Genomic DNA, 23,154 nt, shown 5'->3' on the forward strand with positions numbered 1-23,154 from the left:
CTGAATAGGATGAGACTTTTAAGTATGGAAAAGAAATAACTCAGAGAATACATGATAGAGGTTTACAAACCCAAGACTGGTTTGGGGGTCAGCTATTCCCCATCTACTGGCTTTGTCAGAGCTACTTGAGAAGAAAATAGAGAATAGGGAGAAAGTGCTTGAGATCCTCAACTGGAAAGAGGTCAGATCCTTTATTCTTAGGCAAAACTCTCCAGAAATCCGCTCAGATAGGGCCTGAGTAAGCAGAGTGGGGCTGGTTTTCCTGTCTTTGGGACTTGTTCTGAATTTACTGAATGACACCACTTTTTGGTGGCTACCCTGTGACTGGTGTTAATTTTTAGCAGCAACTGCCAGAGGCTGGAAGGAGGTGTCAGAAGACCTCTCTCTAGCTTCTACGGTTCCTACACTCTGTCCTCAAGCACCTCTGATGGCTAGAGTCAGCAATGGGGTGCTGGGATGGACGGTCCTCTGGTCTGAAAACTGTGGGACATTCCTGTTAACTTTATAAGAAGAAAAAGTGGAAAACTTCCCGGGGAAGGAATGCAGCACCTGGGATGGACATGCTAAGAATACAGCTCACAAGAGCACGTTGATCAAGCAGAGTGAGGGGAATTCACCAAACAGATGCAATTGGTCACATTATATTTTAGCTAAATAGTTAAAAAAAAGATGGTTCCAGGAAGAATAGACAGTATTGGATTAATTTAGGCATTCCTACGTGGCGGCCAATGTACGGGGATGAAAAAACGCCGTGTTCTTCCTTTCACTTTTTCCCTGTGCACAGAGAGCGCAAGAGCTTTTCTGCTTTGTGAAAAAGTGATGCTCGTGATTCAAGGAGAGTGCTTCCAAAAAGCAGAATGTAACTGAAAGGCAGTAGACTGCACACATCAGAATCAATGCATTTAATAAAGTAAAACAATTTTTTTTACTTATCTAAAAATGGTGCTAAAACTATACAAATATACGTTGGTTCAGAAGCGAGAGAAATCTTCTGTTTCCGGGGGTGCATGGTAATTTTTCAAATCAAAAGCAGCCAACTAGACAAAGGTATTTGGGGGATTGGCCTGAATTGGCCGGGCAAGCTTCTTTTCCTTTGCTTCTCTGTTAAAAACGTCATAGAGGGAGTCTTTGGTGAGAGTTTTGGCCGGCGCTGGGATTTCTGCGGTGCCAACGTGATTTTTTTTGCCTATCCTGGAACAGGTGGTGATGGTGTATGTGTTGCTTCTGTAGCACTTCATGGCGGACATGCAGAAAGTCTCTTTCACCCCTCGTCTGAAGTTGGCGTTGTACAGGGAGTAGAGGGTTGGCTTAGAGGCTGAAGAACTGAAGGAGATCCAGGTGATGGCCAGGAAAACCAAGGAGCTCTTTCGGTAGTCTGTTTCCTGCGGGTGCCACAGCTGTAGCACGTAGAAAGGGAGCCAGGAGAGGAGGAACACCGAGTTTAACGTCAAGAACATCTTGATGGTTTTCACTTTTGTTCGTGGGACAATATTCGTTGTCCTCCTGATAGTCTTGCCATCGGTGCCCATTCTCCAAATGTACCTGATGACCTTCTGGTAGGAGAGGATAATGAGGAGGGATGGGATCACAAACCCCACCAAGAGGTGGACGACACTGTAGACGACTCCTCCCCAAGAGTCTGGGAGAAAAAAGTTGCAGTGGTCGTCGCTGTTGGAGCCATAGAAAAAGAAAGCTGGCGATGCAAGTACGGCATCATAGAACCAAGAGGACAGAATCATTTTCTTGGCTTCCTCCCGCGACACTTTGAAGCTCAGGGGGTAGACGATAGTGTAGAAGCGATCCACGCATATAGAGAGGAGCACGTATATCTGGGCTCCAGGGGTGAGGAACTGTATGTACCTTACCAGCTTGCACGTGACGTTCCCCAGCATCCACCTGCCGTAGGTAAACTGGAGCAGCACGAAGGGTGCGCTTGCCACGCTGATGAGAAGGTCTGCACAAGCCATGGAGACAACAAAGTAGTTGGTGGTGGATCGTGTCCTCCTGCTCCTGTGGCTGACTAAGCAAACGAGGGAGTTTCCCAAGACGGAAACCAGCCACAACGCTCCCAACACCATGCTGGCTGCTGCGATTTCCCCCGGCCTCAGGTCATAGCGCCAGGCAGTGTGGTTCCTGCTTGAGCCGTGTCCTGTGGGTGACTCCGTCCCCTGGTAGCCAGCAGGAGGCATGGAGGTTTCGGGGTAGCTCTTGTTGTGCAGCAGGAGCAAGAAGGTAGGGAGAAGAAAAGGGCCGCTGCTGTTATCCATGCTGTGGGCAACCATGGCCACGTCTTTTGCTCAGGCTGCAACGAAGAGCCAAGAGCAAAGGTTATCTTTAACAAGTGTGTGTGAAAAACCTACCTGACCCAATGAAAGGTAATTGTAAGTAGTACTCGCGCTGCTTAACGGCGTGGGTTTCAGAGAGGCGGTCAGAAATGTACGGTTAGACTATCTGGTAGAGCAGAGGCCATTACGTCTCGCGCAGGTTTTTAGTATCAGCCTGACTGTGTTAGGAGAGGCATTTGTGTCCTCTGCAAGACAAAGGTCCCTTTTGCGGAGGGAGACTGGGCTGAAGGTTCACCAGTGCTGGTGCCCTGCAAGCGGAGTGAGCGGATTATGCCCCAGCGCTCCCAGACATGAGCTGTGCTGTGCGACCGCAGCACTCATTTTCCTGCTGCTGCTGGGGAAAAGCCCCGATGTGCTGCAGGTGCCCCAGGCGTAGGTCGGAAGAAGGGACTCGGGCCTGGAGGCGCGCTGCGCAGAAGACGTGAGGCGCCCCTGGGTGCCTGGTACAGCCGTGGCCCCTTTTGACGAGCAGGTCTTCTCCCCGGTGGTGCCCAGCCCTGGCTTGTGGGTGGGTGCCACAGGCTGGGTGTAGAAGCAGCTGGAGAGGAGGCAGGGTGGGCAAGGCCGAGGGGAGGACTTTTCCCAGGCGGTTTGGGCCACGACACCTGTGCAGAGGTGCAAGGCCGAAGCTGCACAAGCGTTCGGCGCTGGCCTGATGCTGAGCCTAGCAGGGCAGCGGGAATTTTAGCTCTGATGTCAGTGGGCTCAGGGTTATGGCAGCGTTGCCCACGTATGGCCATCTTCCCCGTGGGGTCTGAGCAAGAAGAAAGGCAACGAAGCTGGTGAAGGGTCTAGAGCTGAAGTCTTATGAGGAGCGGCTGAGGGAACTGGGATTGTTTGGAGTGGAGAAGAGGAGGCTGAGGGGAGACCTTATCGCTCTCTACAACTACCTGAAAGTGGGTGGTGGCGACGTGGGTGTTGGTGTCTTGTCGCAAGAAAGCAGCGATAGAAGGAGTGGAAATGGCCTCAGGTTGCGCCAGGGGAGGTTTAGACTAGGTATTAGGAAAGATCTTCCCTGAGAGAGTGCTCAAACATTGGCACAGGCTGCCCAGGGAGGCGGTGGAGTCACCATCACTGGAAGTGTTCAAAAAAGCATGTAGACGTGGCACTGGGGGACATGGTTCAGTGGGCATGGTGGTGTGGGGTTGATGGTTGGACTGGATGATCTTAAAGGTCTTTTCCAACCGTAATGATTGTGTGTCCTGTGTCAGCCAGGGTAGAGTTACTTTTCTTCACAGCAGCTAGTGGGAGGCTATGTTTTGGATTTGGGATGAGACAATACTGATAACGTGCTGGTGTTCTGAGTTGTTGATACGCAGTCAAGGACAGTCCAGCTTGTCGTGCTGGCCTGCTAGCAAGAAGGCGTGAGAGTGCACGGGAAGCTGGGAGGGGACACAGCTGGGACAGCTGACCCAGGCTGACCAAAGAGATATTCCATACCATATAACGTCATGCCCAGTATATAAAGCTGGGAAGAAGTGGAAGGAAGGGGTGGAGGGACGTTTGGCGTTATGGCGTTTGTCTTCCCAGGAGACCGTTACACAGGATGGAGCCCTGCTTCCCTGGAGATGGCTGAGCACCTGCCTGCCCATGGGGGGTGGCGAATGGATGCCTTGTTTTGCTTTGCTTGTGTGTGCAGCTTTTGCTTTAGCTATTAAACTGTCTTTATCTCAAACCATGAGTTTTCTCACTTTCACCCTTCCGATTCTCTCCCCCGTTCCGCCCTGGGGGAGTGAGCAAGTGGCTGCGTGGTGCTTAGTTGATGGCTGGGGCTAAACCACGACCGTGTGTGATTCTGTGAAGAAGGAAAGCCCTGGTGCAAAAGTATACCTAAGGCTCTAACAAGAGGAGGTAGAGCTGGCTTTGGGTGGATTTAGGCGTTCCTACGTGGCGGCCAATGTACGGGGATGAAAAAACGCCGTGTTCTTCCTTTCACTTTTTCCCTGTGCACAGAGAGCGCAAGAGCTTTTCTGCTTTGTGAAAAAGTGATGCTCGTGATTCAAGGAGAGTGCTTCCAAAAAGCAGAATGTAACTGAAAGGCAGTAGACTGCACACATCAGAATCAATGCATTTAATAAAGTAAAACAATTTTTTTTACTTATCTAAAAATGGTGCTAAAACTATACAAATATACGTTGGTTCAGAAGCGAGAGAAATCTTCTGTTTCCGGAGGTGCATGGTAATTTTTCAAATCAAAAGCAGCCAACTAGACAAAGGTATTTGGGGGATTGGCCTGAATTGGCCGGGCAAGCTTCTTTTCCTTTGCTTCTCTGTTAAAAACGTCATAGAGGGAGTCTTTGGTGAGAGTTTTGGCCGGCGCTGGGATTTCTGCGGTGCCAACGTGATTTTTTTTGCCTATCCTGGAACAGGTGGTGATGGTGTATGTGTTGCTTCTGTAGCACTTCATGGCGGACATGCAGAAAGTCTCTTTCACCCCTCGTCTGAAGTTGGCGTTGTACAGGGAGTAGAGGGTTGGCTTAGAGGCTGAAGAACTGAAGGAGATCCAGGTGATGGCCAGGAAAACCAAGGAGCTCTTTCGGTAGTCTGTTTCCTGCGGGTGCCACAGCTGTAGCACGTAGAAAGGGAGCCAGGAGAGGAGGAACACCGAGTTTAACGTCAAGAACATCTTGATGGTTTTCACTTTTGTTCGTGGGACAATATTCGTTGTCCTCCTGATAGTCTTGCCATCGGTGCCCATTCTCCAAATGTACCTGATGACCTTCTGGTAGGAGAGGATAATGAGGAGGGATGGGATCACAAACCCCACCAAGAGGTGGACGACACTGTAGACGACTCCTCCCCAAGAGTCTGGGAGAAAAAAGTTGCAGTGGTCGTCGCTGTTGGAGCCATAGAAAAAGAAAGCTGGCGATGCAAGTACGGCATCATAGAACCAAGAGGACAGAATCATTTTCTTGGCTTCCTCCCGCGACACTTTGAAGCTCAGGGGGTAGACGATAGTGTAGAAGCGATCCACGCATATAGAGAGGAGCACGTATATCTGGGCTCCAGGGGTGAGGAACTGTATGTACCTTACCAGCTTGCACGTGACGTTCCCCAGCATCCACCTGCCGTAGGTAAACTGGAGCAGCACGAAGGGTGCGCTTGCCACGCTGATGAGAAGGTCTGCACAAGCCATGGAGACAACAAAGTAGTTGGTGGTGGATCGTGTCCTCCTGCTCCTGTGGCTGACTAAGCAAACGAGGGAGTTTCCCAAGACGGAAACCAGCCACAACGCTCCCAACACCATGCTGGCTGCTGCGATTTCCCCCGGCCTCAGGTCATAGCGCCAGGCAGTGTGGTTCCTGCTTGAGCCATGTCCTGTGGGTGACTCCGTCCCCTGGTAGCCAGCAGGAGGCATGGAGGTTTCGGGGTAGCTCTTGTTGTGCAGCAGGAGCAAGAAGGTAGGGAGAAGAAAAGGGCCGCTGCTGTTATCCATGCTGTGGGCAACCATGGCCACGTCTTTTGCTCAGGCTGCAACGAAGAGCCAAGAGCAAAGGTTATCTTTAACAAGTGTGTGTGAAAAACCTACCTGACCCAATGAAAGGTAATTGTAAGTAGTACTCGCGCTGCTTAACGGCGTGGGTTTCAGAGAGGCGGTCAGAAATGTACGGTTAGACTATCTGGTAGAGCAGAGGCCATTACGTCTCGCGCAGGTTTTTAGTATCAGCCTGACTGTGTTAGGAGAGGCATTTGTGTCCTCTGCAAGACAAAGGTCCCTTTTGCGGAGGGAGACTGGGCTGAAGGTTCACCAGTGCTGGTGCCCTGCAAGCGGAGTGAGCGGATTATGCCCCAGCGCTCCCAGACATGAGCTGTGCTGTGCGACCGCAGCACTCATTTTCCTGCTGCTGCTGGGGAAAAGCCCCGATGTGCTGCAGGTGCCCCAGGCGTAGGTCGGAAGAAGGGACTCGGGCCTGGAGGCGCGCTGCGCAGAAGACGTGAGGCGCCCCTGGGTGCCTGGTACAGCCGTGGCCCCTTTTGACGAGCAGGTCTTCTCCCCGGTGGTGCCCAGCCCTGGCTTGTGGGTGGGTGCCACAGGCTGGGTGTAGAAGCAGCTGGAGAGGAGGCAGGGTGGGCAAGGCCGAGGGGAGGACTTTTCCCAGGCGGTTTGGGCCACGACACCTGTGCAGAGGTGCAAGGCCGAAGCTGCACAAGCGTTCGGCGCTGGCCTGATGCTGAGCCTAGCAGGGCAGCGGGAATTTTAGCTCTGATGTCAGTGGGCTCAGGGTTATGGCAGCGTTGCCCACGTATGGCCATCTTCCCCGTGGGGTCTGAGCAAGAAGAAAGGCAACGAAGCTGGTGAAGGGTCTAGAGCTGAAGTCTTATGAGGAGCGGCTGAGGGAACTGGGATTGTTTGGAGTGGAGAAGAGGAGGCTGAGGGGAGACCTTATCGCTCTCTACAACTACCTGAAAGTGGGTGGTGGCGACGTGGGTGTTGGTGTCTTGTCGCAAGAAAGCAGCGATAGAAGGAGTGGAAATGGCCTCAGGTTGTGCCAGGGGAGGTTTAGACTAGGTATTAGGAAAGATCTTCCCTGAGAGAGTGCTCAAACATTGGCACAGGCTGCCCAGGGAGGCGGTGGAGTCACCATCACTGGAAGTGTTCAAAAAAGCATGTAGACGTGGCACTGGGGGACATGGTTCAGTGGGCATGGTGGTGTGGGGTTGATGGTTGGACTGGATGATCTTAAAGGTCTTTTCCAACCGTAATGATTGTGTGTCCTGTGTCAGCCAGGGTAGAGTTACTTTTCTTCACAGCAGCTAGTGGGAGGCTATGTTTTGGATTTGGGATGAGACAATACTGATAACGTGCTGGTGTTCTGAGTTGTTGATACGCAGTCAAGGACAGTCCAGCTTGTCGTGCTGGCCTGCTAGCAAGAAGGCGTGAGAGTGCACGGGAAGCTGGGAGGGGACACAGCTGGGACAGCTGACCCAGGCTGACCAAAGAGATATTCCATACCATATAACGTCATGCCCAGTATATAAAGCTGGGAAGAAGTGGAAGGAAGGGGTGGAGGGACGTTTGGCGTTATGGCGTTTGTCTTCCCAGGAGACCGTTACACAGGATGGAGCCCTGCTTCCCTGGAGATGGCTGAGCACCTGCCTGCCCATGGGGGGTGGCGAATGGATGCCTTGTTTTGCTTTGCTTGTGTGTGCAGCTTTTGCTTTAGCTATTAAACTGTCTTTATCTCAAACCATGAGTTTTCTCACTTTCACCCTTCCGATTCTCTCCCCTGTTCCGCCCTGGGGGAGTGAGCAAGTGGCTGCGTGGTGCTTAGTTGATGGCTGGGGCTAAACCACGACCGTGTGTGATTCTGTGAAGAAGGAAAGCCCTGGTGCAAAAGTATACCTAAGGCTCTAACAAGAGGAGGTAGAGCTGGCTTTGGGTGGATTTAGGCGTTCCTACGTGGCGGCCAATGTACGGGGATGAAAAAACGCCGTGTTCTTCCTTTCACTTTTTCCCTGTGCACAGAGAGCGCAAGAGCTTTTCTGCTTTGTGAAAAAGTGATGCTCGTGATTCAAGGAGAGTGCTTCCAAAAAGCAGAATGTAACTGAAAGGCAGTAGACTGCACACATCAGAATCAATGCATTTAATAAAGTAAAACAATTTTTTTTACTTATCTAAAAATGGTGCTAAAACTATACAAATATACGTTGGTTCAGAAGCGAGAGAAATCTTCTGTTTCCGGAGGTGCATGGTAATTTTTCAAATCAAAAGCAGCCAACTAGACAAAGGTATTTGGGGGATTGGCCTGAATTGGCCGGGCAAGCTTCTTTTCCTTTGCTTCTCTGTTAAAAACGTCATAGAGGGAGTCTTTGGTGAGAGTTTTGGCCGGCGCTGGGATTTCTGCGGTGCCAACGTGATTTTTTTTGCCTATCCTGGAACAGGTGGTGATGGTGTATGTGTTGCTTCTGTAGCACTTCATGGCGGACATGCAGAAAGTCTCTTTCACCCCTCGTCTGAAGTTGGCGTTGTACAGGGAGTAGAGGGTTGGCTTAGAGGCTGAAGAACTGAAGGAGATCCAGGTGATGGCCAGGAAAACCAAGGAGCTCTTTCGGTAGTCTGTTTCCTGCGGGTGCCACAGCTGTAGCACGTAGAAAGGGAGCCAGGAGAGGAGGAACACCGAGTTTAACGTCAAGAACATCTTGATGGTTTTCACTTTTGTTCGTGGGACAATATTCGTTGTCCTCCTGATAGTCTTGCCATCGGTGCCCATTCTCCAAATGTACCTGATGACCTTCTGGTAGGAGAGGATAATGAGGAGGGATGGGATCACAAACCCCACCAAGAGGTGGACGACACTGTAGACGACTCCTCCCCAAGAGTCTGGGAGAAAAAAGTTGCAGTGGTCGTCGCTGTTGGAGCCATAGAAAAAGAAAGCTGGCGATGCAAGTACGGCATCATAGAACCAAGAGGACAGAATCATTTTCTTGGCTTCCTCCCGCGACACTTTGAAGCTCAGGGGGTAGACGATAGTGTAGAAGCGATCCACGCATATAGAGAGGAGCACGTATATCTGGGCTCCAGGGGTGAGGAACTGTATGTACCTTACCAGCTTGCACGTGACGTTCCCCAGCATCCACCTGCCGTAGGTAAACTGGAGCAGCACGAAGGGTGCGCTTGCCACGCTGATGAGAAGGTCTGCACAAGCCATGGAGACAACAAAGTAGTTGGTGGTGGATCGTGTCCTCCTGCTCCTGTGGCTGACTAAGCAAACGAGGGAGTTTCCCAAGACGGAAACCAGCCACAACGCTCCCAACACCATGCTGGCTGCTGCGATTTCCCCCGGCCTCAGGTCATAGCGCCAGGCAGTGTGGTTCCTGCTTGAGCCGTGTCCTGTGGGTGACTCCGTCCCCTGGTAGCCAGCAGGAGGCATGGAGGTTTCGGGGTAGCTCTTGTTGTGCAGCAGGAGCAAGAAGGTAGGGAGAAGAAAAGGGCCGCTGCTGTTATCCATGCTGTGGGCAACCATGGCCACGTCTTTTGCTCAGGCTGCAACGAAGAGCCAAGAGCAAAGGTTATCTTTAACAAGTGTGTGTGAAAAACCTACCTGACCCAATGAAAGGTAATTGTAAGTAGTACTCGCGCTGCTTAACGGCGTGGGTTTCAGAGAGGCGGTCAGAAATGTACGGTGAGACTATCTGGCAGAGCAGAGGCCATTAGGTCTCGCGCAGGTTTTTAGTATCAGCCTGACTGTGTTAGGAGAGGCATTTGTGTCCTCTGCAAGACAAAGGTCCCTTTTGCGGAGGGAGACTGGGCTGAAGGTTCACCAGTGCTGGTGCCCTGCAAGCGGAGTGAGCGGATTATGCCCCAGCGCTCCCAGACATGAGCTGTACTTCCCGCTGTCCCTGGAAGTGGCAAAACCCCAGACCAAGCGTGTCCCTGCTCACTCGACTTGACATGAATGCATCGAGTAGGTAGTCAAAGGAGGGGTTTCTTGTACCGACCGAGAGGTGGAATGGGGTGAAATATTTTGCACAATAGGAACGTCCTCATTGGTAAGGCTACAAGCAGCCAGAGCCTGCTGCCATCCAACCATTAGTGGCATGGGTGTAAGCAAGCCCAAGAGCCCTGCAGCTTTTTGTTTCTGGACGCAGTTTTGGAAGGTAAGCCAGGTCTGTCCTTGAAGGCGAGGGAAAGCTCAGCACAGGTGAAGGGCAGCAAGGGTCTGGCAAGCAAAGAAGGGCACCTTCTTGACAGGACAAGGAGAAAGGGGGGACTGTAAGCCGAGTCATTCACGCTTCAGGAGGACAGGGGTTGGAGTCATATGGCAACCCCCGCGCAGCCCTGCAAACATGTAGGTATTTGTCAGCAAGCTGGGTGGGCGCTCCTCACCGTGCATCCTCCCCAGCCCTTGCCGAGTGAGGACGTTTTCATCAGGAGCTGGGCACTGTATACCTTAAAGAGTTTATCCTGAGCTTCAAGGCTGTCCCCGCACGTCCTTGCCTCGTTACTTCCCTGCCCCATCAAGGGCAGCAATTCCCTCCGTCCCCCTGAGAACAAGGTGGCACGACAGGCTCGCGCCAGCGACCTGCAGAAGACTTCTTTATCAAGGGCAGAGTTTTGATTTCGCGGGGGAACTCTGGGGGAGGTGGGAAATGCCGCCACGCAGCTGAGATGTGGGGGGAGCCTTTTGCTTTGCAGCAGGGGAGCCCCAGGAGTGTGGGTTGAACTGTCGCTCGACGCGGCTGCAGTCAGCTGTTGGGGGTCTCTGTGCTCTGGAGAAAGCCCTGGGCGAGGGTCGATGCGCTTACCTTGGTCAGGGACCTGCCAGGCAGCAAGTCTGACTCTTCCCGGCTCCCCCTGCGGAGCCCGTCTGCCGAGCGGAGCCCGTCCTCCAGCAACCCAAAGGTTCTGCGGGTCTGTGGGTGACCCAAGGGGCAACTGAAGGGTTGCCAGGAGCAACTGGCAGCAACACGCAAGACGGAACCTCTGGCCACAGCTGTGTCAGGGGGAGGCCCCTGCTCAGCGCTGGGAAGGGACCCGCTCGCCTTGTCTTGGCTTTGAGCTCTGCCAAGTGTCTGAGCTCAGCAGTCCTGCGTTGACAGGACCTGCGGGTTTGCAGGGCTGCATGGCTGTTGCCAGATGAGTCCAAGCCCTGTTCTTCTGGAGTGAGAATGGCTCCGCTTACAGTCCCTGCTTTCTCCTGGTCCTGTCAAGAAGGTGCCCTTCTTTGCTCGCCGGGCCCTTGCAGTCCTTCCTCCTCCTCCCCATCCCCTGTGCAGGCATCGCCTTGCCTGGCCACTGATAAGACGGCCTTCCACGCGCTGAGGCCGGGTCGCGAAAGTCACCAAATGGGTGAGCACGAGGCAAAAGAAGAAGCGAGACCTGGCTTTAAAGGGGGTTATAGCTCTGTTAGCGGCCAGACAGCTCACCCTTATGGATGGAGGGCAGTTGACGTTAGGGGCCCTCAGCGTTCATCTCTCCGAAGCAGCATGGAGCAGTCACGCAGCGCGGGCTCTCGCTGCTGACGAGAAAACCAGCCCTAATGCTAACACAGCCAATAGCCCGTCTACTTCTTAGGCGGTGTTTTCCACCTGCCTGGAGGCTCGAGTGGCCTCTGCATTTCTGAGCAAGCACTGAAATATAGCTTCACCTCCAGCGCTGTTACCCCATCCTCATGATCGGAGGAGAGCTCCATCCCCGATGGAGCAAGCCAAATTTGCCTCCAGAGTAAACCCCTCCAGCTGCTGGACCCAAGCTGGGTATATGCCCACAAGGTACAGGCGCCTGCGCCCTTGCTCGGCCGGGATGTCGGGCTGGCCCAGCTGCCCTTACCAGCCCAACAGGTCCCCGTAGCCTCCCCTGCCGCGCAGCCTCGTGCCCTGTGCCGGCGGAGCTGAAGGTCAGGCTCTGCAGGGCCGGCGTGTGGGTGCCCGTGTCCCCCAGGCGCAGGCGCCAGTGCCCCTTTCTGATGAGCACGTCAGCGCCATGGGGCGCCGGGGGGTGCAGACGAGCCCCTGCCTCTCCTCAGCGCTCGCCGGCCGGCACAGCCGGTGCCGTTCCCCTTCCCACCAGGACGCAAGCCCCGTCCGGCCCCGTGTGGTTGTTTTCTCAGTGCGCTGGCAGAGAACTAGCGGCAGGAGCCGGCTCCAGCTGCAGCCACAGCTCCCTGCCAGCCTGTCTCCTCTGGGGCGCCTGGTGGGGACCTACTAACACAGGCGGCCGTGGAGGGTGCCGTCAGGCGAGCGTGCGACCGCAGCGCTCGTTTTCCTGCTGCTGCTGGGGAAAAGCCCCGATGTGCTGCAGGTGCCCCAGGCGTAGGTCGGAAGAAGGGACTCGGGCCTGGAGGCGCGCTGCGCAGAAGACGTGAGGCGCCCCTGGGTGCCTGGTACAGCCGTGGCCCCTTTTGACGAGCAGGTCTTCTCCCCGGTGGTGCCCAGCCCTGGCTTGTGGGTGGGTGCCACAGGCTGGGTGTAGAAGCAGCTGGAGAGGAGGCAGGGTGGGCAAGGCCGAGGGGAGGACTTTTCCCAGGCGGTTTGGGCCACGACACCTGTGCAGAGGTGCAAGGCCGAAGCTGCACAAGCGTTCGGCGCTGGCCTGATGCTGAGCCTAGCAGGGCAGCGGGAATTTTAGCTCTGATGTCAGTGGGCTCAGGGTTATGGCAGCGTTGCCCACGTATGGCCATCTTCCCCGTGGGGTCTGAGCAAGAAGAAAGGCAACGAAGCTGGTGAAGGGTCTAGAGCTGAAGTCTTATGAGGAGCGGCTGAGGGAACTGGGATTGTTTGGAGTGGAGAAGAGGAGGCTGAGGGGAGACCTTATCGCTCTCTACAACTACCTGAAAGTGGGTGGTGGCGACGTGGGTGTTGGTGTCTTGTCGCAAGAAAGCAGCGATAGAAGGAGTGGAAATGGCCTCAGGTTGTGCCAGGGGAGGTTTAGACTAGGTATTAGGAAAGATCTTCCCTGAGAGAGTGCTCAAACATTGGCACAGGCTGCCCAGGGAGGCGGTGGAGTCACCATCACTGGAAGTGTTCAAAAAAGCATGTAGACGTGGCACTGGGGGACATGGTTCAGTGGGCATGGTGGTGTGGGGTTGATGGTTGGACTGGATGATCTTAAAGGTCTTTTCCAACCATAATGATTGTGTGTCCTGTGTCAGCCAGGGTAGAGTTACTTTTCTTCACAGCAGCTAGTGGGAGGCTATGTTTTGGATTTGGGATGAGACAATACTGATAACGTGCTGGTGTTCTGAGTTGTTGATACGCAGTCAAGGACAGTCCAGCTTGTCGTGCTGGCCTGCTAGCAAGAAGGCGTGAGAGTGCACGGGAAGCTGGGAGGGGACACAGCTGGGACAGCTGACCCAGGCTGACCAAAGAGATATTCCATACCATATAACGTCATGCCCAGTATATAAAGCTGGGAAGAAGTGGAAGGAAGGGGTGGAGGGACGTTTGGCGTTATGGCGTTTGTCTTCCCAGGAGACCGTTACACAGGATGGAGCCCTGCTTCCCTGGAGATGGCTGAGCACCTGCCTGCCCATGGGGGGTGGCGAATGGATGCCTTGTTTTGCTTTGCTTGTGTGTGCAGCTTTTGCTTTAGCTATTAAACTGTCTTTATCTCAAACCATGAGTTTTCTCACTTTCACCCTTCCGATTCTCTCCCCCGTTCCGCCCTGGGGGAGTGAGCAAGTGGCTGCGTGGTGCTTAGTTGATGGCTGGGGCTAAACCACGACCGTGTGTGATTCTGTGAAGAAGGAAAGCCCTGGTGCAAAAGTATACCTAAGGCTCTAACAAGAGGAGGTAGAGCTGGCTTTGGGTGGATTTAGGCGTTCCTACGTGGCGGCCAATGTACGGGGATGAAAAAACGCCGTGTTCTTCCTTTCACTTTTTCCCTGTGCACAGAGAGCGCAAGAGCTTTTCTGCTTTGTGAAAAAGTGATGCTCGTGATTCAAGGAGAGTGCTTCCAAAAAGCAGAATGTAACTGAAAGGCAGTAGACTGCACACATCAGAATCAATGCATTTAATAAAGTAAAACAATTTTTTTTACTTATCTAAAAATGGTGCTAAAACTATACAAATATACGTTGGTTCAGAAGCGAGAGAAATCTTCTGTTTCCGGAGGTGCATGGTAATTTTTCAAATCAAAAGCAGCCAACTAGACAAAGGTATTTGGGGGATTGGCCTGAATTGGCCGGGCAAGCTTCTTTTCCTTTGCTTCTCTGTTAAAAACGTCATAGAGGGAGTCTTTGGTGAGAGTTTTGGCCGGCGCTGGGATTTCTGCGGTGCCAACGTGATTTTTTTTGCCTATCCTGGAACAGGTGGTGATGGTGTATGTGTTGCTTCTGTAGCACTTCATGGCGGACATGCAGAAAGTCTCTTTCACCCCTCGTCTGAAGTTGGCGTTGTACAGGGAGTAGAGGGTTGGCTTAGAGGCTGAAGAACTGAAGGAGATCCAGGTGATGGCCAGGAAAACCAAGGAGCTCTTTCGGTAGTCTGTTTCCTGCGGGTGCCACAGCTGTAGCACGTAGAAAGGGAGCCAGGAGAGGAGGAACACCGAGTTTAACGTCAAGAACATCTTGATGGTTTTCACTTTTGTTCGTGGGACAATATTCGTTGTCCTCCTGATAGTCTTGCCATCGGTGCCCATTCTCCAAATGTACCTGATGACCTTCTGGTAGGAGAGGATAATGAGGAGGGATGGGATCACAAACCCCACCAAGAGGTGGACGACACTGTAGACGACTCCTCCCCAAGAGTCTGGGAGAAAAAAGTTGCAGTGGTCGTCGCTGTTGGAGCCATAGAAAAAGAAAGCTGGCGATGCAAGTACGGCATCATAGAACCAAGAGGACAGAATCATTTTCTTGGCTTCCTCCCGCGACACTTTGAAGCTCAGGGGGTAGACGATAGTGTAGAAGCGATCCACGCATATAGAGAGGAGCACGTATATCTGGGCTCCAGGGGTGAGGAACTGTATGTACCTTACCAGCTTGCACGTGACGTTCCCCAGCATCCACCTGCCGTAGGTAAACTGGAGCAGCACGAAGGGTGCGCTTGCCACGCTGATGAGAAGGTCTGCACAAGCCATGGAGACAACAAAGTAGTTGGTGGTGGATCGTGTCCTCCTGCTCCTGTGGCTGACTAAGCAAACGAGGGAGTTTCCCAAGACGGAAACCAGCCACAACGCTCCCAACACCATGCTGGCTGCTGCGATTTCCCCCGGCCTCAGGTCATAGCGCCAGGCAGTGTGGTTCCTGCTTGAGCCGTGTCCTGTGGGTGACTCCGTCCCCTGGTAGCCAGCAGGAGGCATGGAGGTTTCGGGGTAGCTCTTGTTGTGCAGCAGGAGCAAGAAGGTAGGGAGAAGAAAAGGGCCGCTGCTGTTATCCATGCTGTGGGCAACCATGGCCACGTCTTTTGCTCAGGCTGCAACGAAGAGCCAAGAGCAAAGGTTATCTTTAACAAGTGTGTGTGAAAAACCTACCTGACCCAATGAAAGGTAATTGTAAGTAGTACTCGCGCTGCTTAACGGCGTGGGTTTCAGAGAGGCGGTCAGAAATGTACGGTGAGACTATCTGGCAGAGCAGAGGCCATTAGGTCTCGCGCAGGTTTTTAGTATCAGCCTGACTGTGTTAGGAGAGGCATTTGTGTCCTCTGCAAGACAAAGGTCCCTTTTGCGGAGGGAGACTGGGCTGAAGGTTCACCAGTGCTGGTGCCCTGCAAGCGGAGTGAGCGGATTATGCCCCAGCGCTCCCAGACATGAGCTGTACTTCCCGCTGTCCCTGGAAGTGGCAAAACCCCAGACCAAGCGTGTCCCTGCTCACTCGACTTGACATGAATGCATCGAGTAGGTAGTCAAAGGAGGGGTTTCTTGTACCGACCGAGAGGTGGAATGGGGAGAAATATTTTGCACAATAGGAACGTCCTCATTGGTAAGGCTACAAGCAGCCAGAGCCTGCTGCCATCCAACCATTAGTGGCATGGGTGTAAGCAAGCCCAAGAGCCCTGCAGCTTTTTGTTTCTGGACGCAGTTTTGGAAGGTAAGCCAGGTCTGTCCTTGAAGGCGAGGGAAAGCTCAGCACAGGTGAAGGGCAGCAAGGGTCTGGCAAGCAAAGAAGGGCACCTTCTTGACAGGACAAGGAGAAAGGGGGGACTGTAAGCCGAGTCATTCACGCTTCAGGAGGACAGGGGTTGGAGTCATATGGCAACCCCCGCGCAGCCCTGCAAACATGTAGGTATTTGTCAGCAAGCTGGGTGGGCGCTCCTCACCGTGCATCCTCCCCAGCCCTTGCCGAGTGAGGACGTTTTCATCAGGAGCTGGGCACTGTATACCTTAAAGAGTTTATCCTGAGCTTCAAGGCTGTCCCCGCACGTCCTTGCCTCGTTACTTCCCTGCCCCATCAAGGGCAGCAATTCCCTCCGTCCCCCTGAGAACAAGGTGGCACGACAGGCTCGCGCCAGCGACCTGCAGAAGACTTCTTTATCAAGGGCAGAGTTTTGATTTCGCGGGGGAACTCTGGGGGAGGTGGGAAATGCCGCCACGCAGCTGAGATGTGGGGGGAGCCTTTTGCTTTGCAGCAGGGGAGCCCCAGGAGTGTGGGTTGAACTGTCGCTCGACGCGGCTGCAGTCAGCTGTTGGGGGTCTCTGTGCTCTGGAGAAAGCCCTGGGCGAGGGTCGATGCGCTTACCTTGGTCAGGGACCTGCCAGGCAGCAAGTCTGACTCTTCCCGGCTCCCCCTGCGGAGCCCGTCTGCCGAGCGGAGCCCGTCCTCCAGCAACCCGAAGGTTCTGCGGGTCTGTGGGTGACCCAAGGGGCAACTGAAGGGTTGCCAGGAGCAACTGGCAGCAACACGCAAGACGGAACCTCTGGCCACAGCTGTGTCAGGGGGAGGCCCCTGCTCAGCGCTGGGAAGGGACCCGCTCGCCTTGTCTTGGCTTTGAGCTCTGCCAAGTGTCTGAGCTCAGCAGTCCTGCGTTGACAGGACCTGCGGGTTTGCAGGGCTGCATGGCTGTTGCCGGATGAGTCCAAGCCCTGTTCTTCTGGAGTGAGAATGGCTCCGCTTACAGTCCCTGCTTTCTCCTGGTCCTGTCAAGAAGGTGCCCTTCTTTGCTCGCCGGGCCCTTGCAGTCCTTCCTCCTCCTCCCCATCCCCTGTGCAGGCATCGCCTTGCCTGGCCACTGATAAGACGGCCTTCCACGCGCTGAGGCCGGGTCGCGAAAGTCACCAAATGGGTGAGCACGAGGCAAAAGAAGAAGCGAGACCTGGCTTTAAAGGGGGTTATAGCTCTGTTAGCGGCCAGACAGCTCACCCTTATGGATGGAGGGCAGTTGACGTTAGGGGCCCTCAGCGTTCATCTCTCCGAAGCAGCACGGAGCAGTCACGCAGCGCGGGCTCTCGCTGCTGACGAGAAAACCAGCCCTAATGCTAACACAGCCAATAGCCCGTCTACTTCTTAGGCGGTGTTTTCCACCTGCCTGGAGGCTCGAGTGGCCTCTGCATTTCTGAGCAAGCACTGAAATATAGCTTCACCTCCAGCGCTGTTACCCCATCCTCATGATCGGAGGAGAGCTCCATCCCCGATGGAGCAAGCCAAATTTGCCTCCAGAGTAAACCCCTCCAGCTGCTGGACCCAAGCTGGGTATATGCCCACAAGGTACAGGCGCCTGCGCCCTTGCTCGGCCGGGATGTCGGGCTGGCCCAGCTGCCCTTACCAGCCCAACAGGTCCCCGTAGCCTCCCCTGCCGCGCAGCCTCGTGCCCTGTGCCGGCGGAGCTGAAGGTCAGGCTCTGCAGGGCCGGCGTGTGGGTGCCCGTGTCCCCCAGGCGCAGGCGCCAGTGCCCCTTTCTGATGAGCACGTCAGCGCCATGGGGCGCCGGGGGGTGCAGACGAGCCCCTGCCTCTCCTCAGCGCTCGCCGGCCGGCACAGCCGGTGCCGTTCCCCTTCCCACCAGGACGCAAGCCCCGTCCGGCCCCGTGTGGTTGTTTTCTCAGTGCGCTGGCAGAGAACTAGCGGCAGGAGCCGGCTCCAGCTGCAGCCACAGCTCCCTGCCAGCCTGTCTCCTCTGGGGCGCCTGGTGGGGACCTACTAACACAGGCGGCCGTGGAGGGTGCCGTCAGGCGAGCGTGCGACCGCAGCGCTCGTTTTCCTGCTGCTGCTGGGGAAAAGCCCCGATGTGCTGCAGGTGCCCCAGGCGTAGGTCGGAAGAAGGGACTCGGGCCTGGAGGCGCGCTGCGCAGAAGACGTGAGGCGCCCCTGGGTGCCTGGTACAGCCGTGGCCCCTTTTGACGAGCAGGTCTTCTCCCCGGTGGTGCCCAGCCCTGGCTTGTGGGTGGGTGCCACAGGCTGGGTGTAGAAGCAGCTGGAGAGGAGGCAGGGTGGGCAAGGCCGAGGGGAGGACTTTTCCCAGGCGGTTTGGGCCACGACACCTGTGCAGAGGTGCAAGGCCGAAGCTGCACAAGCGTTCGGCGCTGGCCTGATGCTGAGCCTAGCAGGGCAGCGGGAATTTTAGCTCTGATGTCAGTGGGCTCAGGGTTATGGCAGCGTTGCCCACGTATGGCCATCTTCCCCGTGGGGTCTGAGCAAGAAGAAAGGCAACGAAGCTGGTGAAGGGTCTAGAGCTGAAGTCTTATGAGGAGCGGCTGAGGGAACTGGGATTGTTTGGAGTGGAGAAGAGGAGGCTGAGGGGAGACCTTATCGCTCTCTACAACTACCTGAAAGTGGGTGGTGGCGACGTGGGTGTTGGTGTCTTGTCGCAAGAAAGCAGCGATAGAAGGAGTGGAAATGGCCTCAGGTTGTGCCAGGGGAGGTTTAGACTAGGTATTAGGAAAGATCTTCCCTGAGAGAGTGCTCAAACATTGGCACAGGCTGCCCAGGGAGGCGGTGGAGTCACCATCACTGGAAGTGTTCAAAAAAGCATGTAGACGTGGCACTGGGGGACATGGTTCAGTGGGCATGGTGGTGTGGGGTTGATGGTTGGACTGGATGATCTTAAAGGTCTTTTCCAACCGTAATGATTGTGTGTCCTGTGTCAGCCAGGGTAGAGTTACTTTTCTTCACAGCAGCTAGTGGGAGGCTATGTTTTGGATTTGGGATGAGACAATACTGATAACGTGCTGGTGTTCTGAGTTGTTGATACGCAGTCAAGGACAGTCCAGCTTGTCGTGCTGGCCTGCTAGCAAGAAGGCGTGAGAGTGCACGGGAAGCTGGGAGGGGACACAGCTGGGACAGCTGACCCAGGCTGACCAAAGAGATATTCCATACCATATAACGTCATGCCCAGTATATAAAGCTGGGAAGAAGTGGAAGGAAGGGGTGGAGGGACGTTTGGCGTTATGGCGTTTGTCTTCCCAGGAGACCGTTACACAGGATGGAGCCCTGCTTCCCTGGAGATGGCTGAGCACCTGCCTGCCCATGGGGGGTGGCGAATGGATGCCTTGTTTTGCTTTGCTTGTGTGTGCAGCTTTTGCTTTAGCTATTAAACTGTCTTTATCTCAAACCATGAGTTTTCTCACTTTCACCCTTCCGATTCTCTCCCCCGTTCCGCCCTGGGGGAGTGAGCAAGTGGCTGCGTGGTGCTTAGTTGATGGCTGGGGCTAAACCACGACCGTGTGTGATTCTGTGAAGAAGGAAAGCCCTGGTGCAAAAGTATACCTAAGGCTCTAACAAGAGGAGGTAGAGCTGGCTTTGGGTGGATTTAGGCGTTCCTACGTGGCGGCCAATGTACGGGGATGAAAAAACGCCGTGTTCTTCCTTTCACTTTTTCCCTGTGCACAGAGAGCGCAAGAGCTTTTCTGCTTTGTGAAAAAGTGATGCTCGTGATTCAAGGAGAGTGCTTCCAAAAAGCAGAATGTAACTGAAAGGCAGTAGACTGCACACATCAGAATCAATGCATTTAATAAAGTAAAACAATTTTTTTTACTTATCTAAAAATGGTGCTAAAACTATACAAATATACGTTGGTTCAGAAGCGAGAGAAATCTTCTGTTTCCGGGGGTGCATGGTAATTTTTCAAATCAAAAGCAGCCAACTAGACAAAGGTATTTGGGGGATTGGCCTGAATTGGCCGGGCAAGCTTCTTTTCCTTTGCTTCTCTGTTAAAAACGTCATAGAGGGAGTCTTTGGTGAGAGTTTTGGCCGGCGCTGGGATTTCTGCGGTGCCAACGTGATTTTTTTTGCCTATCCTGGAACAGGTGGTGATGGTGTATGTGTTGCTTCTGTAGCACTTCATGGCGGACATGCAGAAAGTCTCTTTCACCCCTCGTCTGAAGTTGGCGTTGTACAGGGAGTAGAGGGTTGGCTTAGAGGCTGAAGAACTGAAGGAGATCCAGGTGATGGCCAGGAAAACCAAGGAGCTCTTTCGGTAGTCTGTTTCCTGCGGGTGCCACAGCTGTAGCACGTAGAAAGGGAGCCAGGAGAGGAGGAACACCGAGTTTAACGTCAAGAACATCTTGATGGTTTTCACTTTTGTTCGTGGGACAATATTCGTTGTCCTCCTGATAGTCTTGCCATCGGTGCCCATTCTCCAAATGTACCTGATGACCTTCTGGTAGGAGAGGATAATGAGGAGGGATGGGATCACAAACCCCACCAAGAGGTGGACGACACTGTAGACGACTCCTCCCCAAGAGTCTGGGAGAAAAAAGTTGCAGTGGTCGTCGCTGTTGGAGCCATAGAAAAAGAAAGCTGGCGATGCAAGTACGGCATCATAGAACCAAGAGGACAGAATCATTTTCTTGGCTTCCTCCCGCGACACTTTGAAGCTCAGGGGGTAGACGATAGTGTAGAAGCGATCCACGCATATAGAGAGGAGCACGTATATCTGGGCTCCAGGGGTGAGGAACTGTATGTACCTTACCAGCTTGCACGTGACGTTCCCCAGCATCCACCTGCCGTAGGTAAACTGGAGCAGCACGAAGGGTGCGCTTGCCACGCTGATGAGAAGGTCTGCACAAGCCATGGAGACAACAAAGTAGTTGGTGGTGGATCGTGTCCTCCTGCTCCTGTGGCTGACTAAGCAAACGAGGGAGTTTCCCAAGACGGAAACCAGCCACAACGCTCCCAACACCATGCTGGCTGCTGCGATTTCCCCCGGCCTCAGGTCATAGCGCCAGGCAGTGTGGTTCCTGCTTGAGCCGTGTCCTGTGGGTGACTCCGTCCCCTGGTAGCCAGCAGGAGGCATGGAGGTTTCGGGGTAGCTCTTGTTGTGCAGCAGGAGCAAGAAGGTAGGGAGAAGAAAAGGGCCGCTGCTGTTATCCATGCTGTGGGCAACCATGGCCACGTCTTTTGCTCAGGCTGCAACGAAGAGCCAAGAGCAAAGGTTATCTTTAACAAGTGTGTGTGAAAAACCTACCTGACCCAATGAAAGGTAATTGTAAGTAGTACTCGCGCTGCTTAACGGCGTGGGTTTCAGAGAGGCGGTCAGAAATGTACGGTGAGACTATCTGGCAGAGCAGAGGCCATTAGGTCTCGCGCAGGTTTTTAGTATCAGCCTGACTGTGTTAGGAGAGGCATTTGTGTCCTCTGCAAGACAAAGGTCCCTTTTGCGGAGGGAGACTGGGCTGAAGGTTCACCAGTGCTGGTGCCCTGCAAGCGGAGTGAGCGGATTATGCCCCAGCGCTCCCAGACATGAGCTGTACTTCCCGCTGTCCCTGGAAGTGGCAAAACCCCAGACCAAGCGTGTCCCTGCTCACTCGACTTGACATGAATGCATCGAGTAGGTAGTCAAAGGAGGGGTTTCTTGTACCGACCGAGAGGTGGAATGGGGAGAAATATTTTGCACAATAGGAACGTCCTCATTGGTAAGGCTACAAGCAGCCAGAGCCTGCTGCCATCCAACCATTAGTGGCATGGGTGTAAGCAAGCCCAAGAGCCCTGCAGCTTTTTGTTTCTGGACGCAGTTTTGGAAGGTAAGCCAGGTCTGTCCTTGAAGGCGAGGGAAAGCTCAGCACAGGTGAAGGGCAGCAAGGGTCTGGCAAGCAAAGAAGGGCACCTTCTTGACAGGACAAGGAGAAAGGGGGGACTGTAAGCCGAGTCATTCACGCTTCAGGAGGACAGGGGTTGGAGTCATATGGCAACCCCCGCGCAGCCCTGCAAACATGTAGGTATTTGTCAGCAAGCTGGGTGGGCGCTCCTCACCGTGCATCCTCCCCAGCCCTTGCCGAGTGAGGACGTTTTCATCAGGAGCTGGGCACTGTATACCTTAAAGAGTTTATCCTGAGCTTCAAGGCTGTCCCCGCACGTCCTTGCCTCGTTACTTCCCTGCCCCATCAAGGGCAGCAATTCCCTCCGTCCCCCTGAGAACAAGGTGGCACGACAGGCTCGCGCCAGCGACCTGCAGAAGACTTCTTTATCAAGGGCAGAGTTTTGATTTCGCGGGGGAACTCTGGGGGAGGTGGGAAATGCCGCCACGCAGCTGAGATGTGGGGGGAGCCTTTTGCTTTGCAGCAGGGGAGCCCCAGGAGTGTGGGTTGAACTGTCGCTCGACGCGGCTGCAGTCAGCTGTTGGGGGTCTCTGTGCTCTGGAGAAAGCCCTGGGCGAGGGTCGATGCGCTTACCTTGGTCAGGGACCTGCCAGGCAGCAAGTCTGACTCTTCCCGGCTCCCCCTGCGGAGCCCGTCTGCCGAGCGGAGCCCGTCCTCCAGCAACCCGAAGGTTCTGCGGGTCTGTGGGTGACCCAAGGGGCAACTGAAGGGTTGCCAGGAGCAACTGGCAGCAACACGCAAGACGGAACCTCTGGCCACAGCTGTGTCAGGGGGAGGCCCCTGCTCAGCGCTGGGAAGGGACCCGCTCGCCTTGTCTTGGCTTTGAGCTCTGCCAAGTGTCTGAGCTCAGCAGTCCTGCGTTGACAGGACCTGCGGGTTTGCAGGGCTGCATGGCTGTTGCCGGATGAGTCCAAGCCCTGTTCTTCTGGAGTGAGAATGGCTCCGCTTACAGTCCCTGCTTTCTCCTGGTCCTGTCAAGAAGGTGCCCTTCTTTGCTCGCCGGGCCCTTGCAGTCCTTCCTCCTCCTCCCCATCCCCTGTGCAGGCATCGCCTTGCCTGGCCACTGATAAGACGGCCTTCCACGCGCTGAGGCCGGGTCGCGAAAGTCACCAAATGGGTGAGCACGAGGCAAAAGAAGAAGCGAGACCTGGCTTTAAAGGGGGTTATAGCTCTGTTAGCGGCCAGACAGCTCACCCTTATGGATGGAGGGCAGTTGACGTTAGGGGCCCTCAGCGTTCATCTCTCCGAAGCAGCACGGAGCAGTCACGCAGCGCGGGCTCTCGCTGCTGACGAGAAAACCAGCCCTAATGCTAACACAGCCAATAGCCCGTCTACTTCTTAGGCGGTGTTTTCCACCTGCCTGGAGGCTCGAGTGGCCTCTGCATTTCTGAGCAAGCACTG

General features: G+C 54.4%; 5 protein-coding genes across 5 annotated transcripts; all 5 read right to left on the minus strand.

Annotated features, from left to right (window-relative positions):
* Nucleotides 1-1,037: 1,037 nt before the first annotated feature.
* Nucleotides 1,038-2,425, minus strand: LOC309406910 (putative G-protein coupled receptor 19; the record flags this gene model as incomplete). Its single annotated transcript, XM_082002287.1, has 1 exon — nucleotides 1,038-2,425. Exon 1 carries the CDS (start codon nucleotides 2,280-2,282, stop codon nucleotides 1,038-1,040), a length of 1,245 nt encoding a protein of 414 aa, XP_081858413.1. The 5' UTR covers nucleotides 2,283-2,425.
* A 2,126-nt stretch (nucleotides 2,426-4,551) lies between these two features.
* LOC309408040 (putative G-protein coupled receptor 19) lies at nucleotides 4,552-5,939 on the minus strand (the record flags this gene model as incomplete). Its single annotated transcript, XM_082003749.1, has 1 exon — nucleotides 4,552-5,939. The coding sequence occupies exon 1, from the start codon at nucleotides 5,794-5,796 to the stop codon at nucleotides 4,552-4,554; it is 1,245 nt and encodes a 414-aa protein (XP_081859875.1). The 5' UTR covers nucleotides 5,797-5,939.
* Nucleotides 5,940-8,065: 2,126 nt separating this feature from the next.
* On the minus strand, nucleotides 8,066-9,823 carry LOC309406898 (putative G-protein coupled receptor 19; the record flags this gene model as incomplete). The annotated part of the gene is made up of 1 exon (XM_082002259.1): nucleotides 8,066-9,823. The coding sequence occupies exon 1, from the start codon at nucleotides 9,308-9,310 to the stop codon at nucleotides 8,066-8,068; it is 1,245 nt and encodes a 414-aa protein (XP_081858385.1). The 5' UTR covers nucleotides 9,311-9,823.
* Nucleotides 9,824-13,932: 4,109 nt separating this feature from the next.
* On the minus strand, nucleotides 13,933-15,774 carry LOC309404499 (putative G-protein coupled receptor 19; the record flags this gene model as incomplete). The annotated part of the gene is made up of 1 exon (XM_081998980.1): nucleotides 13,933-15,774. Exon 1 carries the CDS (start codon nucleotides 15,175-15,177, stop codon nucleotides 13,933-13,935), a length of 1,245 nt encoding a protein of 414 aa, XP_081855106.1. The 5' UTR covers nucleotides 15,178-15,774.
* Nucleotides 15,775-19,041: 3,267 nt separating this feature from the next.
* Nucleotides 19,042-21,641, minus strand: LOC309409998 (putative G-protein coupled receptor 19). Its single transcript, XM_082006309.1, has one exon. It carries the CDS (start codon nucleotides 21,042-21,044, stop codon nucleotides 19,800-19,802), a length of 1,245 nt encoding a protein of 414 aa, XP_081862435.1. The 5' UTR covers nucleotides 21,045-21,641; the 3' UTR covers nucleotides 19,042-19,799.
* Between the last annotated feature and the right edge of the window lie 1,513 nt (nucleotides 21,642-23,154).

Source organism: Phaethon aethereus (genome assembly GCF_964289735.1).
Source record: "Phaethon aethereus genome assembly, chromosome: 1".
NCBI lineage: Eukaryota > Metazoa > Chordata > Aves > Phaethontiformes > Phaethontidae > Phaethon > Phaethon aethereus.

Coding starts and splice junctions, on each gene's coding strand:
- LOC309409998 (XM_082006309.1), bottom strand. CDS start 21,044: ATGGTTGCCCACAGCATGGATAACAGCAGCGGCCCTTTTCTTCTCCCT.